We start from the raw sequence: 16,636 nt of genomic DNA, 5'->3' as shown, positions 1-16,636 counted from the left end.
TCAATCACTACTTTGCCTAGGTCTTTTCTCTAATTCTGTTTGGGACGTATCGATTCACCTCACAGGGTTGTATGTGCATGATAACTTTTCATTTTGATTCATGACTCCTGAGAACTGATAGGTGTGTGTGTGTGTGTGTGTGTGTGTGTGTGTGTGTGTGTGTGTGTGTGTGTGTGTGTGTGTGTGTGTGTGTGTGTGTGTGTGTGTGTGTGTGTGTGTGTGTGTGTGTGTGTGTGCGTGCGTGCCCGCCTGCTGCCCATCCATCCGTCTGGGTGTATGTATATGTGTGTGGGTGAAGTTTTCCCTGAGAAAGCCCCTATAGACTGTGGTATTCCAGTGTGCTGCTTTGCTAATTGGCAGTGCACTTCAGTTTGAATATAAACTATTTTATTATATGGCAAGTGGATTTCAAGATCCTTACGTTCTCTTTGTCCCTGTCTCCATCCCTCCTTCCTTCCTTTTTTCTTTCTCTTGCTCTTTTTTTCCTCAGGGGGTCCCCTGACAGAGATGGGGGTGTAAGTATCCCAAAATCGTTCATGTTTTATCTAATGGATTAATCATACAACTTGTTCAGCTGAGAAATAGTCCATAATATCTTAGTTTGTTACCTTTTCAATAAAGAAGTTTGTCATTGCTGGAAGGAGGAAGACATAACTGGCTATTTACAAGCTTGATTTAATAGTGTCATTTTAAGACTCTCAGTCCTTTAGGAGAATCAGCCTTTTAATAGACTCTAGAATCAAATGAAATGAGTCTATTGAATAACTTGTTAATTGTTACATGATTTTTATTGTATTTGTGTTCTCTGTGTTGTTGACCGTCATCATTCAGGATCCCCAGCACAATGAATCGGTATTGAACACTATGCAGTCCCCTCTAGCGTAGGATAGTTACTCTACTACCAGACTCCACTAGAGCTTAATGCACCTAGTTGCCCTATAGGTAGCATCGCCATCAAGTAGCGATAGCCAATCACTCAATAGTATAGAAGTGCATGAGTTGCATATACATGATTCTGATTGGTGGAATTCATTGTGATGTCATGTTGTTCTGTTTTCAGTCCCAGAAGAAGGCCAATGGAGCAGCTGTCAATGGGTTCTCTGGAGAGATCGACTGGGACAGATATGTAAGGAACCAGCATTCTACCCTTTGAACAAGCTCATATAGCACATGATACAAAACAATCAATATATGTTATAGAGAATAGATATTCTTCTGACCCATCTGTTACTGTTTTACTGTTGTTTCTTAATATTCTGGGGGTATGTCAATGTAGCATCAGGGTTGCGCTCAATTCAATCAATTCAGAAACTGAATTGACAGAATTTAAATGGATTAAGCCCAACAAATACAGTATGTAATTAAAGCAAAAATCATTATTCTACCCTTGTAACAAGCACATAGCACATGATGTTCAGTTAAGTTCCTGAATTGAAATGGAATTGACCCCAACCCCGATTAGCATGGTGTAAATATGGTGTGTCTGTTGCTCTGTCTGTTTCAGAACACCCCTACAGTGGACGATGAAGGTTACAGTCTCAGGCCAGATGAGGAGGAGGAGGGGCCAGGATCAGATATCCTTTGTATCTACTATACACCCTAATAGAGCTAGACATGAATTACATCACACTACAGTTTGAACTTGTTTCTGTCGGTATGTCTGTATTAGTGAATGACTGTCTGACTAGATCAGAAACATTTAGTATTCAGCCCACCACAGAACTAGTCTGGCAAACACCTAACTGTGAATCATGACAGCCAGACCATCACAGAACAGCCTAGCAGAACAGCCACCGTCAAGCATCATCTCATCTCAACTCAATAACAAACCGACAGACTACCGGGGAAAATCTGAGCATCACTTCAACTCAATAACAAACCGACAGACTACCGGGGAAAATCTGAGCATCACTTCAACTCAATAACAAACCGACAGACTACCGGGGAAAATCTGAGCATCACTTCAACTCAATAACAAACCGACAGACTACCGGGGAAAATCTGAGTATCACTTCAACTCAATAACAGCTAATGGCACACTTCCTGGAATTACTATGTAATGATTAGTCTGATATTTATGGGACCTACTGTTCTGTGAGGAGATTGTACAGTCTCCTGGTTGTATGCTGTAGTATATGCTATTTGACAGAGATTTAGATATATAAACACTCTCTGGGGTAAAGTTTATCCTAGGTACAGATCTAGGATCAGCTTCCCCTCCCCCAATTCTAACCTTAAACATTAGTGTGGAAAATACTAAACTGACCCCAGATCAGCATCTAGGGGCAAATTCACCCTACTCCTATCACCCATGACCTTCAGCATTGAAACAATTGCTGTCCTTAACGGCGACCCACCCGGCCCCAAACCCCCCAAGGAGCACTTCTTCTCCTCCAGCGAGTCAGAGGGAGAGGAGGACCACCGGAAAAAGTTTAAGATCAAGATCAAACCGTTACCAGCGGAAAGTGCCAACTGTTTGGCCCCGTCAGTAGATGAACTCAAAGCCTCCATAGGCAACATAGCTCTATCTCCCTCTCCTCTGGTGAGTACCTTCCCCCACCTTCACTGCTCTGTCCTCACTGGGGTCATGATGTCACTTCCTCTTCATGTTACTGTGTTGTTATGAAGTAGAACTATAGAACTGTTTTCTAGAATGTTTTTGAACTGTTGTATCTGTTTGACTGTTTTGTTGCTTATTAGGGAAGTTCTTTCCACATCTCACAACACATTTCTTTCTGTTTATGTCTTTTTGTGGTTCTCTGTCTCACTGCATGTTGTTTACGTTTCTTTTCTCCTCATTACCAAATGCATATGCCTTGCTGGGAGTGAATGATAGTATCTCAGAGCCAATCGATCCATATCCCTGGAATGACAATTAGCTAGAGAGACATGGGTTAGTTTACCCTCTACTACACAACTGCTGGTGAGAGGTGGTGGCTGGCAGGTCTTTAGCCTTCTGGTGTGACCTCAGTGGACTGACTACGAATTACTCAAGTGGAGTATAAGGCAGATGTCTCTGAACAGCCCTCAGAAACCAATTATAGTTATCCCATTGCCAACAGTGGGGTGTTTGAGTCTCCTTCACAGGGCTGGCTCGAGGCATAAGCAACATAAGCGGTCGCTTAGGGCCCCAGCCCTGTAGGGCGCCCCGAACCCTCCCCCAAAATACGTTTATTTATTTTGTCTTTTTAGTAACTCAGTTGGGGTCTCAACTTACTGTTGAACGTTAGAATAGTAGAATGGTTCAAGTTTTAAACTTGGTTGTGCATCAGCAATTTTTCTATTGTTATGTCAAGACACTTGACAGCCATGACAGCTAACAATTTTTAAATTGGTAAATTGGTCTAGCCAGCTATCTAAAATTGTAGTAATCATGGCCGAATACCGACTGGTCATGCAGGGCACGTGCCCAGGGTCCCTGACCTCTGGGTGCCCCCATTGACATTTTTTCAACCAAATCTCTCTTAGAGCCCCCAAAAGACTAGAGCCGGTCCTGCTCAGCCACTTTGAACTGGAGAGAGAGTTTAGCTGATCTAAGGTCAGATTCCCACACCACAATAACAATGACAATCCATGAGATTCAAACACTCAAATGAAATGCTTCACTTAACCTCAAAATAGCAGTGATGAGAGGGGAGTGGGAGGGACAGCAGTTGAAGGAGTTTCTCTTTGGAATGCCCACCCCCTTCCTCCTCCACCCTCCTGTACCTCTAACTTTCTAGTTGGCACAGTTAGCTCCAGTGTCAACACTGGTGTAAATAATTCAGCCTGGAAAGTGGGCATTCACAGTGAGGTTCTGTCCTGTACATACGCAAGGACTGTCTCTGTTCATACGAGAACCTTTTCGACTCAATAATTCATCCATCCGCTGGCTGTCGAGCCGGTAGCTAGCCGCTAGTTCCCTTACCAGGAACAGTGAGCAGGTGTTTGGTTGTCTTAAGGTGTACCTGGCTCTCTCTGTGTGTAGAGGGATTTGACAATAGAGATCAGAATACAATGGCTGTGTGGTTTTATTGTCACATACCCCCAGATAGGTGCAATGAATTGGGTTGCTTTACAGAGTCAGCTATAGTGTTACAGCGCCCCCTGCAGCAAATTAGGGTTAAATGCCTTGCTCAAGGGCACACCGTCAGATTGTTCACCTTGTTGGCTCGGGTGTTTGAATCAGCAAGCTTTTGCTTACTGGCCCAACGCTCTACCCGCGAGACTACCTGCCGCCTAACACTAACACCTAGGTTTGATGCCTGAAGTTCATATTCTGTTAACTCATACGCAAAATCCAGGCTGTATCGCAACCAGCCGTGATTGGGAGTCCCATAGGGCAGCGCACAATTGGCCCAGCGTCGTCCAGATTTGGCCGGTGTAGGCTGTCATTTGGCCGGTGTAGGCTGTCATTTGGCCGGTGTAGGCTGTCATTTGGCCGGTGTAGGCTGTCATTGTAAATAAGAATTTGTTCTTAACTGACTTGCGGTTGGTGACTCATCCTATACTTTATACTGACCGTTCAAAAAATGCTTGCTATTTCCTCATAGAGGATGATATCCTCTTGAGGAGGATGAGTTGGCCAATCAGCAGTCTACTCACAATAATATTTTGATTGACCGGTGTACGCCCACACTATTCTGTTGTCGGGGTAAGCCCACACTATTCCAACACAGAAAAGCTGCTTTTTAACATAATTAATCACAATTTTTTGCAAGGAAAATTATTTCACTCATAATTAATTATAGGTCATAATATCATAGAAATCTGGAAACACTGGGCAGTTACTTTAATGTAGAGATTTATCCCCAAGCCAGGATTCCAACTCCCACGTCTGAGTAGAAGCAGTGTCAACTCTGTCCTGTTCTCTCCAGATTATGTCTATGCCAATTAGCCTCTCCCCTATTTAAAACCTCACCAGTCTGTCCAGAGTGGTGAAACTTCTGCTTTTTTTTCTCAGTCATGAATTAAACACGAGTCACATGATCGCACCTCTCTATGTCAAATGTGTGCTTACCCAGGTAGTCCTGGAAACAGTTTGACCATGAAATCGGCTGAGAGGAGCTGGGATAGGGCGCAAAGGTTAACAGGCTAAACCGAACAACAAGAGGTTCTTTCCACATTTCTTTCACTACCCCTCGCTTCCTCTTGCTCCCTCTCTCTCTCTCTCTCTCTCTCTCTCTCTCTCTCTCTCTCTCTCTCTCTCTCTCTCTCTCTCTCTCTCTCTCTCTCTCCTGCATTCTCTCGCTCTCATTCTCCCTTGACCTCTCTCTCTCCCTTCCTCTTTCTCTCCCTTGACCTCTATCTCTCTGTATTAAAGTTGAATGTGTTGTTGTTGGAGGGTGATGGCTGTTTAGAATACAGAAGGAGAGATGGAGGAAGACAATGTGTGTGAGAGCAGATTAACCTCCCATAGGCCTTTTCACAGTACAGTAGATGTATCAGTGGAGTTTCCTTGTGCTCATCAACTATCCCTGAAGCCATGGAGTTCGATTAGACTATTGATTAAACATACAGTCACTCATCAGATCAAAGTTGCGTGTCTATATACTGTAGATAGATGAACGGATGGGTGTGGAAACTGAAATGGATAGACATATTGGTAGATGGTGGATACTTGTGTTCTCACCTCGGATGTTCTCATTTGGCAGAGAAGAAACCTATTGACATGATATATGTTTGTTTAGTCAGTCAATATTCACCTCCATATTACCCATCTGTAATTTCTGCTCATAGCTTTGTATGTGATTGTAGGTTATCTCCACTGACATAGTATCCCCTCTACCCCCTCTCTCACCTCCTGTCTTTCTGTCCTGCCCCCTCCCTTTGTCCTTCTCTACCCTTTTCCCCTTTTTATACCCTCTCTTTTTCTTCCTCTCCCTTATGTATGATGCTATCTTCTGTAGAGGAGTAGTCCGGTAAGCCTGTTCTTGTCATATTGTCTGTCTTTCTTTCTTGTGTACGATCTTTCTCTGTGCTCTTTCCTGTCTGTCTGTCTGTCTGTCTGTCTGTCTGTCTGTCTGTCTGTCTGTCTGTCTGTCTGTCTGTCTGTCTGTCTGTCTGTCTGTCTTGTGTACGATCTTTCTCTGTGCTCTTTCCTGTCTGTCTGTCTGTCTGTCTGTCTGTCTGTCTGTCTGTCTGTCTGTCTGTCTTGTGTACGATCTTTCTCTGTGCTCTTTCCTGTCTGTCTGTCCGTCTGTCCGTCCGTCCATCCCTCTGTCCCTATGTCCCTCTGTCAGCATGAATTGCCCTCTTGTTCCATGTCAGTTTTCTCCCTTCAGGTTTGTGATTCAGCGTAATAACTTTTCTCTCTGAGGACTATGTTATTGAATGCCAGGTGGGTGTCCATTGGATCCATTGTGATAGAGTAAGAGAAATATGCAATAGCAATACAACACACTCAGGTGTAGAGGTGAACCAGGATTTGTGGAGAACAGGTTGCTCTGAGTGAGTACTGATGGGCGTAGGATTTAACACTGCTGTTCAGTGACCTTCGCTAAGATGTAAATCTGTCTGCTTGGAGACTGTATGGGGAATAAATGAAGGGAGGGAGAGATGATAGGAGACAACAGTTGGAAGAGACGGGAGAAAGACATGGCTCTGCAAGATGCAGCTGAATGAAGCCACAGCAGGTCCACAGAGTAGCAGAGAGGATCAGATATTATGGACAGTGGATGACTGTGATTTCTCTCTCAACATACACATACAGACCAACACACTCTTGCAGGCACACACATGCACGCATCACTACAACAATACTGTATCTCTCCTGTTGGGAGTATAACTGTTGTGTTGGGAGTCTAGCAGTGGGAGTCTAGCAGTGTTCTGTTGGGAGTGTAACTGTTGTGTTGGGAGTGTAGCAGTGTTCTGTTGGGAGTGGAGCAGTGTTCTGTTGGGAGTGTAGCAGTGTTCTGTTGGGAGTGTAGCAGTGTTCTGTTGGGAGTGTAGCAGTGTTCTGTTGGGAGTGTAGCAGTGTTCTGTTGGGAGTGTAGCAGTGTTCTGTTGGGAGTGTAGCAGTGTTCTGTTGGGAGTGTAGCAGTGTTCTGTTGGGAGTGTAGCAGTGTTCTGTTGGGAGTGTAGCAGTGCTCTGTTGTGAGTCTAACAGTGTTCTGTTGGGAGTGTAGCAGTGTTCTGTTGGGAGTGTAGCAGTGTTCTGTTGGGAGTGTAGCAGTGTTCTGTTGAGAGTGTAGCAGTGCTCTGTTGTGAGTGTAACAGTGTTGTGTTGGGAGTCTAGCAGTGTTCTGTTGGGAGACTAACAGTGTTGTGTTGGGAGACTAACAGTGTTGTGTTGGGAGACTAACAGTGTTGTGTTGGGAGTGTAACAGTGTTGTGTTGGGAGTGTCATGGTTGTGTTGGGAGTCTAGCAGTGTTCTGTTGGGAGTCTAACAGTGTTCTGTTGGGAGTCTAGCAGTGATCTGTTGGGAGTCTAGCAGTGTTCTGTTGGGAGACTAACAGTGTTGTGTTGGGAGACAAACAGTGTTCTGTTGGGAGACTAACAGTGTTGTGTTGGGAGTGTATCAGTGTTGTGTTGGGAGTGTCATGGTTGTGTTGGGAGTGTCATGGTTGTGTTGGGAGCAGAGTATGTGAGTGGAGCATAGCTGCAGCAGAGGGAGGAAGCGCTAACTTCACCAGCTCAGGGCATGCCCGGCCCAGCATGCATTTCTAGTCTACTTGTGTGCTGCTACAGCTCCTTACTGAAGCTACTGTCATGGAGTTCACTAAATATTTCCATAAAGAAACTGGTAAAACACACAGGTGCTATATCAAGGTGACTTACAAAGATGAGATCCAAGAGCAAGAGAGGGAGTGTGGTGATGTAGAGTCCACAACTAAAGAAGTTAGGGAGTGTGGTGATGTAGTGTTCACAACTAAAGAAGAGAGGGAGTGTGGTGATGTAGTGTCCACAACTAAAGTAGAGGGAGTGTGGTGATGTAGAGTCCACAACTAAAGAAGAGAGGGAGTGTGGTGATGTAGTGTCCACAACTAAAGAAGAGAGGGAGTGTGGTGATGTAGTGTCCACAACTAAAGAAGAGAGGGAGTGTGGTGATGTAGAGTCCACAACTAAAGAAGAGAGGGAGTGTGGTGATGTAGTGTCCACAACTAAAGAAGAGAGGGAGTGTGGTGATGTAGTGTCCACAACTAAAGAAGAGAGGGAGTGTGGTGATGTAGAGTTCACAACTAAATAAGAGAGGGAGTGTGGTGATGTAGAGTTCACAACTAAATAAGAGAGGGAGTGTGGTGATGTAGTGTCCACAACTAAAGAAGAGAGGGAGTGTGGTGATGTAGTGTCCACAACTAAAGAAGAGAGGGAGTGTGGTGATGTAGTGTCCACAACTAAAGAAGAGAGGGAGTGTGGTGATGTAGAGTCACAACTAAAGAGAGTTAGGGAGTGTGGTGATGTAGAGTCCACAACTAAAGAAGAGAGGGAGTGTGGTGATGTAGTGTCCACAACTAAAAAAGAGGGAGTGTGGTGATGTAGTGTCCACAACTAAAGAAGAGAGGGAGTGTGGTGATGTAGTGTCCACAACTAAAGAAGAGAGGGAGTGTGGTGATGTAGTGTCCACAACTAAATAAGAGAGGGAGTGTGGTGATGTAGTGTCCACAACTAAAGAAGAGAGGGAGTGTGGTGATGTAGTGTCCACAACTAAAGAAGAGAGGGAGTGTGGTGATGTAGAGTCACAACTAAATAAGAGAGGGAGTGTGGTGATGTAGTGTCCACAACTAAAGAAGAGAGGGAGTGTGGTGATGTAGTGTCCACAACTAAAGAAGAGAGGGAGTGTGGTGATGTAGTGTCCACAACTAAAGAAGAGAGGGAGTGTGGTGATGTAGTGTCCACAACTAAATAAGAGAGGGAGTGTGGTGATGTAGTGTTCACAACTAAAGAAGAGAGGGAGTGTGGTGATGTAGTGTCCACAACTAAAGAAGAGAGGGAGTGTGGTGATGTAGTGTCCACAACTAAAGAAGAGAGGGAGTGTGGTGATGTAGTGTCCACAACTAAATAAGAGAGGGAGTGTGGTGATGTAGTGTTCACAACTAAATAAGAGAGGGAGTGTGGTGATGTAGAGTTCACAACTAAATAAGAGAGGGAGTGTGGTGATGTAGTGTCCACAACTAAAGAAGAGAGGGAGTGTGGTGATGTAGTGTCCACAACTAAAGAAGAGAGGGAGTGTGGTGATGTAGTGTCCACAACTAAAGAAGAGAGGGAGTGTGGTGATGTAGTGTCCACAACTAAAGAAGAGAGGGAGTGTGGTGATGTAGTGTCCACAACTAAAGAAGAGAGGGAGTGTGGTGATGTAGTGTCCACAACTAAATAAGAGAGGGAGTGTGGTGATGTAGTGTCCACAACTAAAGAAGAGAGGGAGTGTGGTGATGTAGAGTTCACAACTAAATAAGAGAGGGAGTGTGGTGATGTAGTGTCCACAACTAAAGAAGAGAGGGAGTGTGGTGATGTAGTGTCCACAACTAAAGAAGAGAGGGAGTGTGGTGATGTAGTGTCCACAACTAAAGAAGAGAGGGAGTGTGGTGATGTAGAGTTCACAACTAAATAAGAGAGGGAGTGTGGTGATGTAGTGTCCACAACTAAAGAAGAGAGGGAGTGTGGTGATGTAGTGTCCACAACTAAAGAAGAGAGGGAGTGTGGTGATGTAGTGTCCACAACTAAAGAAGAGAGGGAGTGTGGTGATGTAGAGTTCACAACTAAATAAGAGAGGGAGTGTGGTGATGTAGAGTTCACAACTAAATAAGAGAGGGAGTGTGGTGATGTAGAGTTCACAACTAAATAAGGGAGGGAGTGTGGTGATGTAGTGTCCACAACTAAAGAAGAGAGGGAGTGTGGTGATGTAGTGTCCACAACTAAAGTAGAGGGAGTGTGGTGATGTAGAGTCCACAACTAAAGAAGAGAGGGAGTGTGGTGATGTAGAGTCCACAACTAAAGAAGAGAGGGAGTGTGGTGATGTAGTGTCCACAACTAAAGAAGAGAGGGAGTGTGGTGATGTAGTGTCCACAACTAAAGTAGAGGGAGTGTGGTGATGTAGTGTCCACAATTAAAGAAGAGAGGGAGTGTGGTGATGTAGTGTCCACAACTAAAGAAGAGAGGGAGTGTGGTGATGTAGTGTCCACAACTAAAGAAGAGAGGGAGTGTGGTGATGTAGAGTTCACAACTAAATAAGAGAGGGAGTGTGGTGATGTAGAGTTCACAACTAAATAAGAGAGGGAGTGTGGTGATGTAGAGTTCACAACTAAATAAGAGAGGGAGTGTGGTGATGTAGTGTCCACAACTAAAGAAGAGAGGGAGTGTGGTGATGTAGAGTTCACAACTAAATAAGAGAGGGAGTGTGGTGATGTAGAGTTCACAACTAAATAAGAGAGGGAGTGTGGTGATGTAGAGTTCACAACTAAATAAGAGAGGGAGTGTGGTGATGTAGTGTCCACAACTAAAGAAGAGAGGGAGTGTGGTGATGTAGTGTCCACAACTAAAGAAGAGAGGGAGTGTGGTGATGTAGTGTCCACAACTAAAGTAGAGGGAGTGTGGTGATGTAGAGTTCACAACTAAATAATCATTGTGAAAAATGAAGAAAGAAAACATCATAAACATGATGGTGTACTTACTGCATGCACATGCTAAAAGAAAGGAAGGAGCTGCGTAGATTACTAAGTGTCAGTATATACAGTTCAAGTCAGAAGTTTATATACACTAGGTTGGAGTAATTAAAACTTGTTTTTCAACTACTCCACAAATGTATTGTACATTTTCCAAAAATGGTTTACAGACAGATTGTTTCACTTATAATTCACTGTATCACAATTCCAGTGGGTCAGAAGTTTACATACACTAAGTTGACTGTGTCTTTAAACAGCTTGGAAAATTTCAGAAAATTATGCCATGGCTTTAGAAGCTTCTGATAGGGCAATTGAGATCATTTGAGTCAATTGGAGGTGTACCTTTGGATGTATTTCAAGGCCTACCTTCAAACTCAGTGCCTCTTTGCTTGACTTCATGGGCAAATCAAAAGAAATCAGCCAAAAGACCTCAGAACCTCTGGTTCATCCTTGGGCACAATTTCCAAATGCCTGAAGGTACCAAGTTTATCTGTACAAACAATAGTGCACAAGTATAAACACCATGGGACCACGCAGCAGACAATTTTGGGGGGATTTGATTGATTTTGGCACGTTCAAGGAGCTTTTCAGTTGTGATTGGGTTATTTGGCCTAATAATCAAAACACTTTTACACCTTTACACTTTTGAATAAGGTGTTATCAATAATTTTATACAACCAGAATCATACAGGAAATAAGATAGCCCACATCAGGTCTCAATGTTCTGTGGAAACATTAAACCCCTTTGTCTACATCGTTCAGAGTCTCAGCTTTAACATTTAGGCCTACCTATAGAAACATTTTTAAACAACTCTGCATCTCTGCCCAGCCTGGCGAGAGTGGCCCAAAGGGTGTTACACACCCCCAGTGGCTCTCCAAAGGGTGTTACACACCCCCAGTGGCTCTCCAAAGGGTGTTACACACCCCCAGTGGCTCTCCAAAGGGTGTTACACACCCCCAGTGGCTCTCCAAAGGGTGTTACACACCCCCAGTGGCTCTCCAAAGGGTGTTACACACCTCCAGTGGCTCTCCAAAGGGTGTTACACACCCCCAGTGGCTCTCCAAAGGGTGTTACACACCCCCAGTGGCTCTCCAAAGGGTGTTACACACCCCCAGTGGCTCTCCAAAGGGTGTTACACACCTCCAGTGGCTCTCCAAAGGGTGTTACACACCCCCAGTGGCTCTCCAAAGGGTGTTACACACCCCCAGTGGCTCTCCAAAGGGTGTTACACACCTCCAGTGGCTCTCCAAAGGGTGTTACACACCCCCAGTGGCTCTCCAAAGGGTGTTACACACCCCCAGTGGCTCTCCAAAGGGTGTTACACACCCCCAGTGGCTCTCCAAAGGGTGTTACACACCTCCAGTGGCTCTCCAAAGGGTGTTACACACCCCCAGTGGCTCTCCAAAGGGTGTTACACACCCCCAGTGGCTCTCCAAAGGGTGTTACACACCCCCAGTGGCTCTCCAAAGGGTGTTACACACCCCCAGTGGCTCTCCAAAGGGTGTTACACACCCCCAGTGCCTCTCCAAGTGAGGAGATGATCCACTGCTGACCGGCTCTCCAGGCACCATCGCATGAGCCTGAAGCTACAGACTGGCCAAACTCGTGTTTCTAAAAATGAATTCAACATTTTTATTTAAAGGCACTAATAAGTAATTTTTCATTTAATGTTTATTTAATTTGAAGTAAGTCCAAGCCTATATGGGCAATTTATAGACTATAATGATTAAATACAACTATTGTGTCGCACTCGCAAATGCTTCACAATGTTTTTCTTTGTAGGCTATAGACTTGAAATAATAATACTATAGCCAAAATAATTCATTTTTGTTATTTATTTCTTAGGCTCCCTGTCTGGCTCCTGACCTATTTACAGTTTATATGCTGTTTAATATGACATGTAGCCAATTTGAAATGATTTGCGCTTCTTACTGTACGTTCACCTTTTCATGTTTATTCAAATACTTTTCATTCAAATCCATATGGTTTGGTTTCAATACTTCACAACTAAATGATAGGTCCAGGTAGTCACACAAAAATGGCTGCTGGTTAAATTGTGATTTTAATGAATGGGACGAATTTAGAGCAGCAGTTTTTTTCCAGTGAGTGTGGAGCGGTTTTTAATGGAGCGATTGGAAAGGACATGGAGCTCTGAGCGGGATTTCCAACAGCTCAACTACACTCACATGCTCTGGTTGGGAGTGTCACTGTTGTGATGAGTGTCACTGTTGTGTTGGGAGTGTCACTGTGGTTGTGAGTGTAACTGTTGTGTTGGAGAAGTGTCCTTTACTGATTTGTCACTCTCTGACCAGGTGTCTGTTCTCTCTTCCTTTTTGCTGGTCACAGAGACGTAGCCCGGTAAGTGTTCCTCCGTTCCGTTCTGTTTCCCTGGGCTGGGGTAAATAAACACTTTTTGTCCCTCTGTGCTTCCCGTAACCTGCTGGGGGAGTGGAGAGGGGTGGGGTTGATTGCTGATGTGTCAGATCAGGAAAATATGGCTAAGAAGATACAGGTTTTGTCTTGGGTGAAGTCCCTGGGTGAATCTCAGTCTTTCTTTGATTCCTTGTGTCCTCTCTCCTTGCCTTCTCTCTTCACCTTCCTCTTGACATTTTGAGGAGTTGGGGAGAGGATGGGAGATGACGCAAGCAATCGAGGAAGGACTTTTGAGATTCACTCCATGTTGACAGATTTACCCTTTGATCTGTTAATTCAGACACACCTCAGCTGATCCCCTCTCTCCTTTCTCCTCCCTCTCTTTTCCTTCTTGTCGTTTCTCAGAGAGTTATTTCATGCACTGTATCCTGACTAACAAGCATCACTCTCTGTCTTGGGCTCTCTCTTTCTCTCCTTTCCTCTCTCTCTCTCTCTCTCTCTCTCTCTCTCTCTCTCTCTCTCTCTCTCTCTCTCTCTCTCTCTCTCTCTCTCTCTCTCTCAATTTAAGGACTTTATTGGCATGATAAACATGTTTAAAATTGCCGAAACAAGTGAAATAGATAAACAAAAGTGAATAAAAAAAATAATTAACAGTTAACATTACACTCACAAAAGTGAAAAAAGAATAAAGACATTTCAAATGTCATATTATGTGCATATATTTAAAGTACAAAAGGGAAAATAAATGAACATAAATATAGGTTGTATTTACAATGGTGTTTGTTCTTCACTGGTTGCCCTTTTCTTGTGGCAACAGGTCACACATCTTGCTGCTGTGATGCACACTGTGGTATTTCACCCAATAGATATGGAAGTTAATCAAAATTGGATTTGTTTTTTGATTCTTTGTGGGTCTGTGTAATCCCATGTTATCTGTCTGTCTGTCTGTCTGTCTGTCTGTCTGTCTGTCTGTCTGTCTGTCTGTCTGTCTGTCTGTCTGTCTGTCTGTCTGTCTGTCTGTCTGTCTGTCTGTCTGGGTTTCTCTCTGTCTCTACCTCTGGGTTTCTCTCTGTCTCTACCTCTGGGTTTCTCTCTGTCTCTACCTCTGGGTTTCTCTCTGTCTCTACCTCTGGGTTTCTCTCTGTCTCTACCTCTGGGTTTCTCTCTGTCTCTACCTCTGGGTTTCTCTCTGTCTCTACCTCTGGGTTTCTCTCTGTCTCTACCTCTGGGTTTCTGCATCTCTCACTCTGTCATTATGCTGTCTCATCTGTCTCTCCTCAATGCTGACCCAAACTGTTACAGACCTATATCCATCCTGCCCTGCCTTTCTAAAGTCTTCGAAATCCAAGTTAATAAACAGATAACTGACCATTTCGAATCTGTTGAAGGAATTCTAAATTCCTCTGTGTTATTTCCCAATCAGAATTCAATACTCTGTCAATGCATTCGAAGGGTTTGTAAGACCCTATATTTTTATAAGAATGGACAGAGCCCCAGTCAGGTAACAGCGTTTAATTCAAGAGAGTACTGGGTACACACACATTTTTCCACAGGTTATAAACTGAAAATGACGTCAGCGTTCTCTAAATGTTCTATCTCTTCATGACACTAGTAGAGAGGCCCTATAGTTCTCGAGCCTTCCCTCCTCGCCTGAAGCCAAGGTCAGTCAGAGTAGATAGCATTCTAGACAGTTCATTCATTTGTACCAAGGCACTGTTCTAAACTCCTGACTATATTATATACAATTGGGAATGGGAGCAAGAGAGAAAATTCATACAGTGCCTTGCGAAAGTATTCGGCCCCCTTGAACTTTGCGACCTTTTGCCACATTTCAGGCTTCAAACATAAAGATATAAAACTGTATTTTTTTGTGAAGAATCAACAACAAGTGGGACACAATCATGAAGTGGAACGACATTTATTGGATATTTCAAACTTTTTTCACAAATCAAAAACTGAAAAATTGGGCGTGCAAAATTATTCAGCCCCCTTAAGTTAATACTTTGTAGCGCCACCCTTTGCTGCGATTACAGCTGTAAGTCGCTTGGGGTATGTCTCTATCAGTTTTGCACATCGAGAGACTGAAATGTTTTCCCATTCCTCCTTGCAAAACAGCTCGAGCTCAGTGAGGTTAGATGGAGATTATTTGTGAACAGCAGTTTTCAGTTCTTTCCACAGATTCTCGATTGGATTCAGGTCTGGACTTTGACTTGGCCATTCTAACACCTGGATATGTTTATTTTTGAACCATTCCATTGTAGATTTTGCTTTATGTTTTGGATCATTGTCTTGTTGGAAGACAAATCTCCATCCCAGTCACAGGTCTTTTGCAGACTCCATCAGGTTTCTTCCAGAATGGTCCTGTATTTGGCTCCATCCATCTTCCCATCAAATTTAACCAAATCAAATCAAATCCAATTTTATTTGTCACATACACATGGTTAGCAGATGTTAATGCAAGTGTAGCGAAATGCTTGTGCTTCTAGTTCGGACAATGCAGTGATAACCAACAAGTAATCTAACTAACAATTCCAAAACTACTGTCTTATACACAGTGTAAGGGGATAAAGAATATGTACATAAGGATATATGAATGAGTGATGGTACAGGGCAGCATACAGTAGATGGTATCGAGTACAGTATATACATATGAGATGAGTATGTAGACAAAGTAAACAAAGTGGCATAGTTAAAGTGGCTAGTGATACATGTATTACATAAGGATGCAGTCGATGATATAGAGTACAGTATATACGTATGCATATGAGATGAATAATGTAGGGTAAGTAACATTATATAAGGTAGCATTGTTTAAAGTGGCTAGTGATATATTTACATCATTTCCCATCAATTCCCATTATTAAAGTGGCTGGAGTTGGGTCAGTGTCAATGTCAGTGTGTTGGCAGCAGCCACTCAATGTTAGTGGTGGCTGTTTAACAGTCTGATGGCCTTGAGATAGAAGCTGTTTTTCAGTCTCTCGGTCCCAGCTTTGATGCACCTGTACTGACCTCGCCTTCTGGATGATAGCGGGGTGAACAGGCAGTGGCTCGGGTGGTTGATGTCCTTGATGATCTTTATGGCCTTCCTGTAACATAGGGTGGTGTAGGTGTCCTGGAGGGCAGGTAGTTTGCCCCCGGTGATACGTTGTGCAGACCTCACTACCCTCTGGAGAGCCTTACGGTTGAGGGCGGAGCAGTTGCCGTACCAGGCGGTGATACAGCCCGCCAGGATGCTCTCGATTGTGCATCTGTAGAAGTTTGTGAGTGCTTTTGGTGACAAGCCGAATTTCTTCAGCCTCCTGAGGTTGAAGAGGCGCTGCTGCGCCTTCTTCACGACGCTGTCAGTGTGAGTGGACCAATTCAGTTTGTCTGTGATGTGTATGCCGAGGAACTTAAAACTTGCTACCCTCTCCACTACTGTTCCATCGATGTGGATAGGGGGTGTTCCCTCTGCTGCTTCCTGAAGTCCACAATCATCTCCTTAGTTTTGTTGACGTTGAGTGTGAGGTTATTTTCCTGACACCACACTCCGAGGGCCCTCACCTCCTCCCTGTAGGCCGTCTCGTCGTTGTTGGTAATCAAGCCTACCACTGTTGTGTCGTCCGCAAACTTGATGATTGAGTTGGAGGCGTGCGTGGCCACGCAGTCGTGGGTGAACAGGGAGTACAGGAGAGGGCTCAG

The 16,636-nt window shown here is 44.1% G+C and overlaps 1 protein-coding gene across 6 annotated transcripts in view; it reads left to right on the top strand.

Annotated features, from left to right (window-relative positions):
- The window catches only part of LOC118375443 (SH3-containing GRB2-like protein 3-interacting protein 1), a 181,898-nt gene that overhangs the window by 126,277 nt on the left and 38,985 nt on the right, over nucleotides 1-16,636 (top strand). For 5 of the 6 annotated variants that reach the window (XM_052462225.1, XM_052462215.1, XM_052462199.1 and 2 more), the window contains 4 exons: nucleotides 491-515; nucleotides 1,061-1,126; nucleotides 1,505-1,574; nucleotides 2,358-2,542. In XM_052462225.1, the coding sequence (XP_052318185.1) occupies nucleotides 491-515; nucleotides 1,061-1,126; nucleotides 1,505-1,574; nucleotides 2,358-2,542 (346 nt within the window). Of the gene's footprint in view, nucleotides 1-490; nucleotides 516-1,060; nucleotides 1,127-1,504; nucleotides 1,575-2,357; nucleotides 2,543-12,894; nucleotides 12,941-16,636 lie in introns of those variants that run through there. The other variant, XM_052462221.1, reaches the window with a different exon arrangement.

The sequence above is a fragment of the Oncorhynchus keta genome, chromosome 1, assembly GCF_023373465.1.
Source record: "Oncorhynchus keta strain PuntledgeMale-10-30-2019 chromosome 1, Oket_V2, whole genome shotgun sequence".
Lineage (NCBI taxonomy): Eukaryota > Metazoa > Chordata > Actinopteri > Salmoniformes > Salmonidae > Oncorhynchus > Oncorhynchus keta.
The sequence above is the reverse complement of the archived record's forward strand: the minus strand, read 5'-3'. Positions and strand labels throughout refer to the sequence as shown.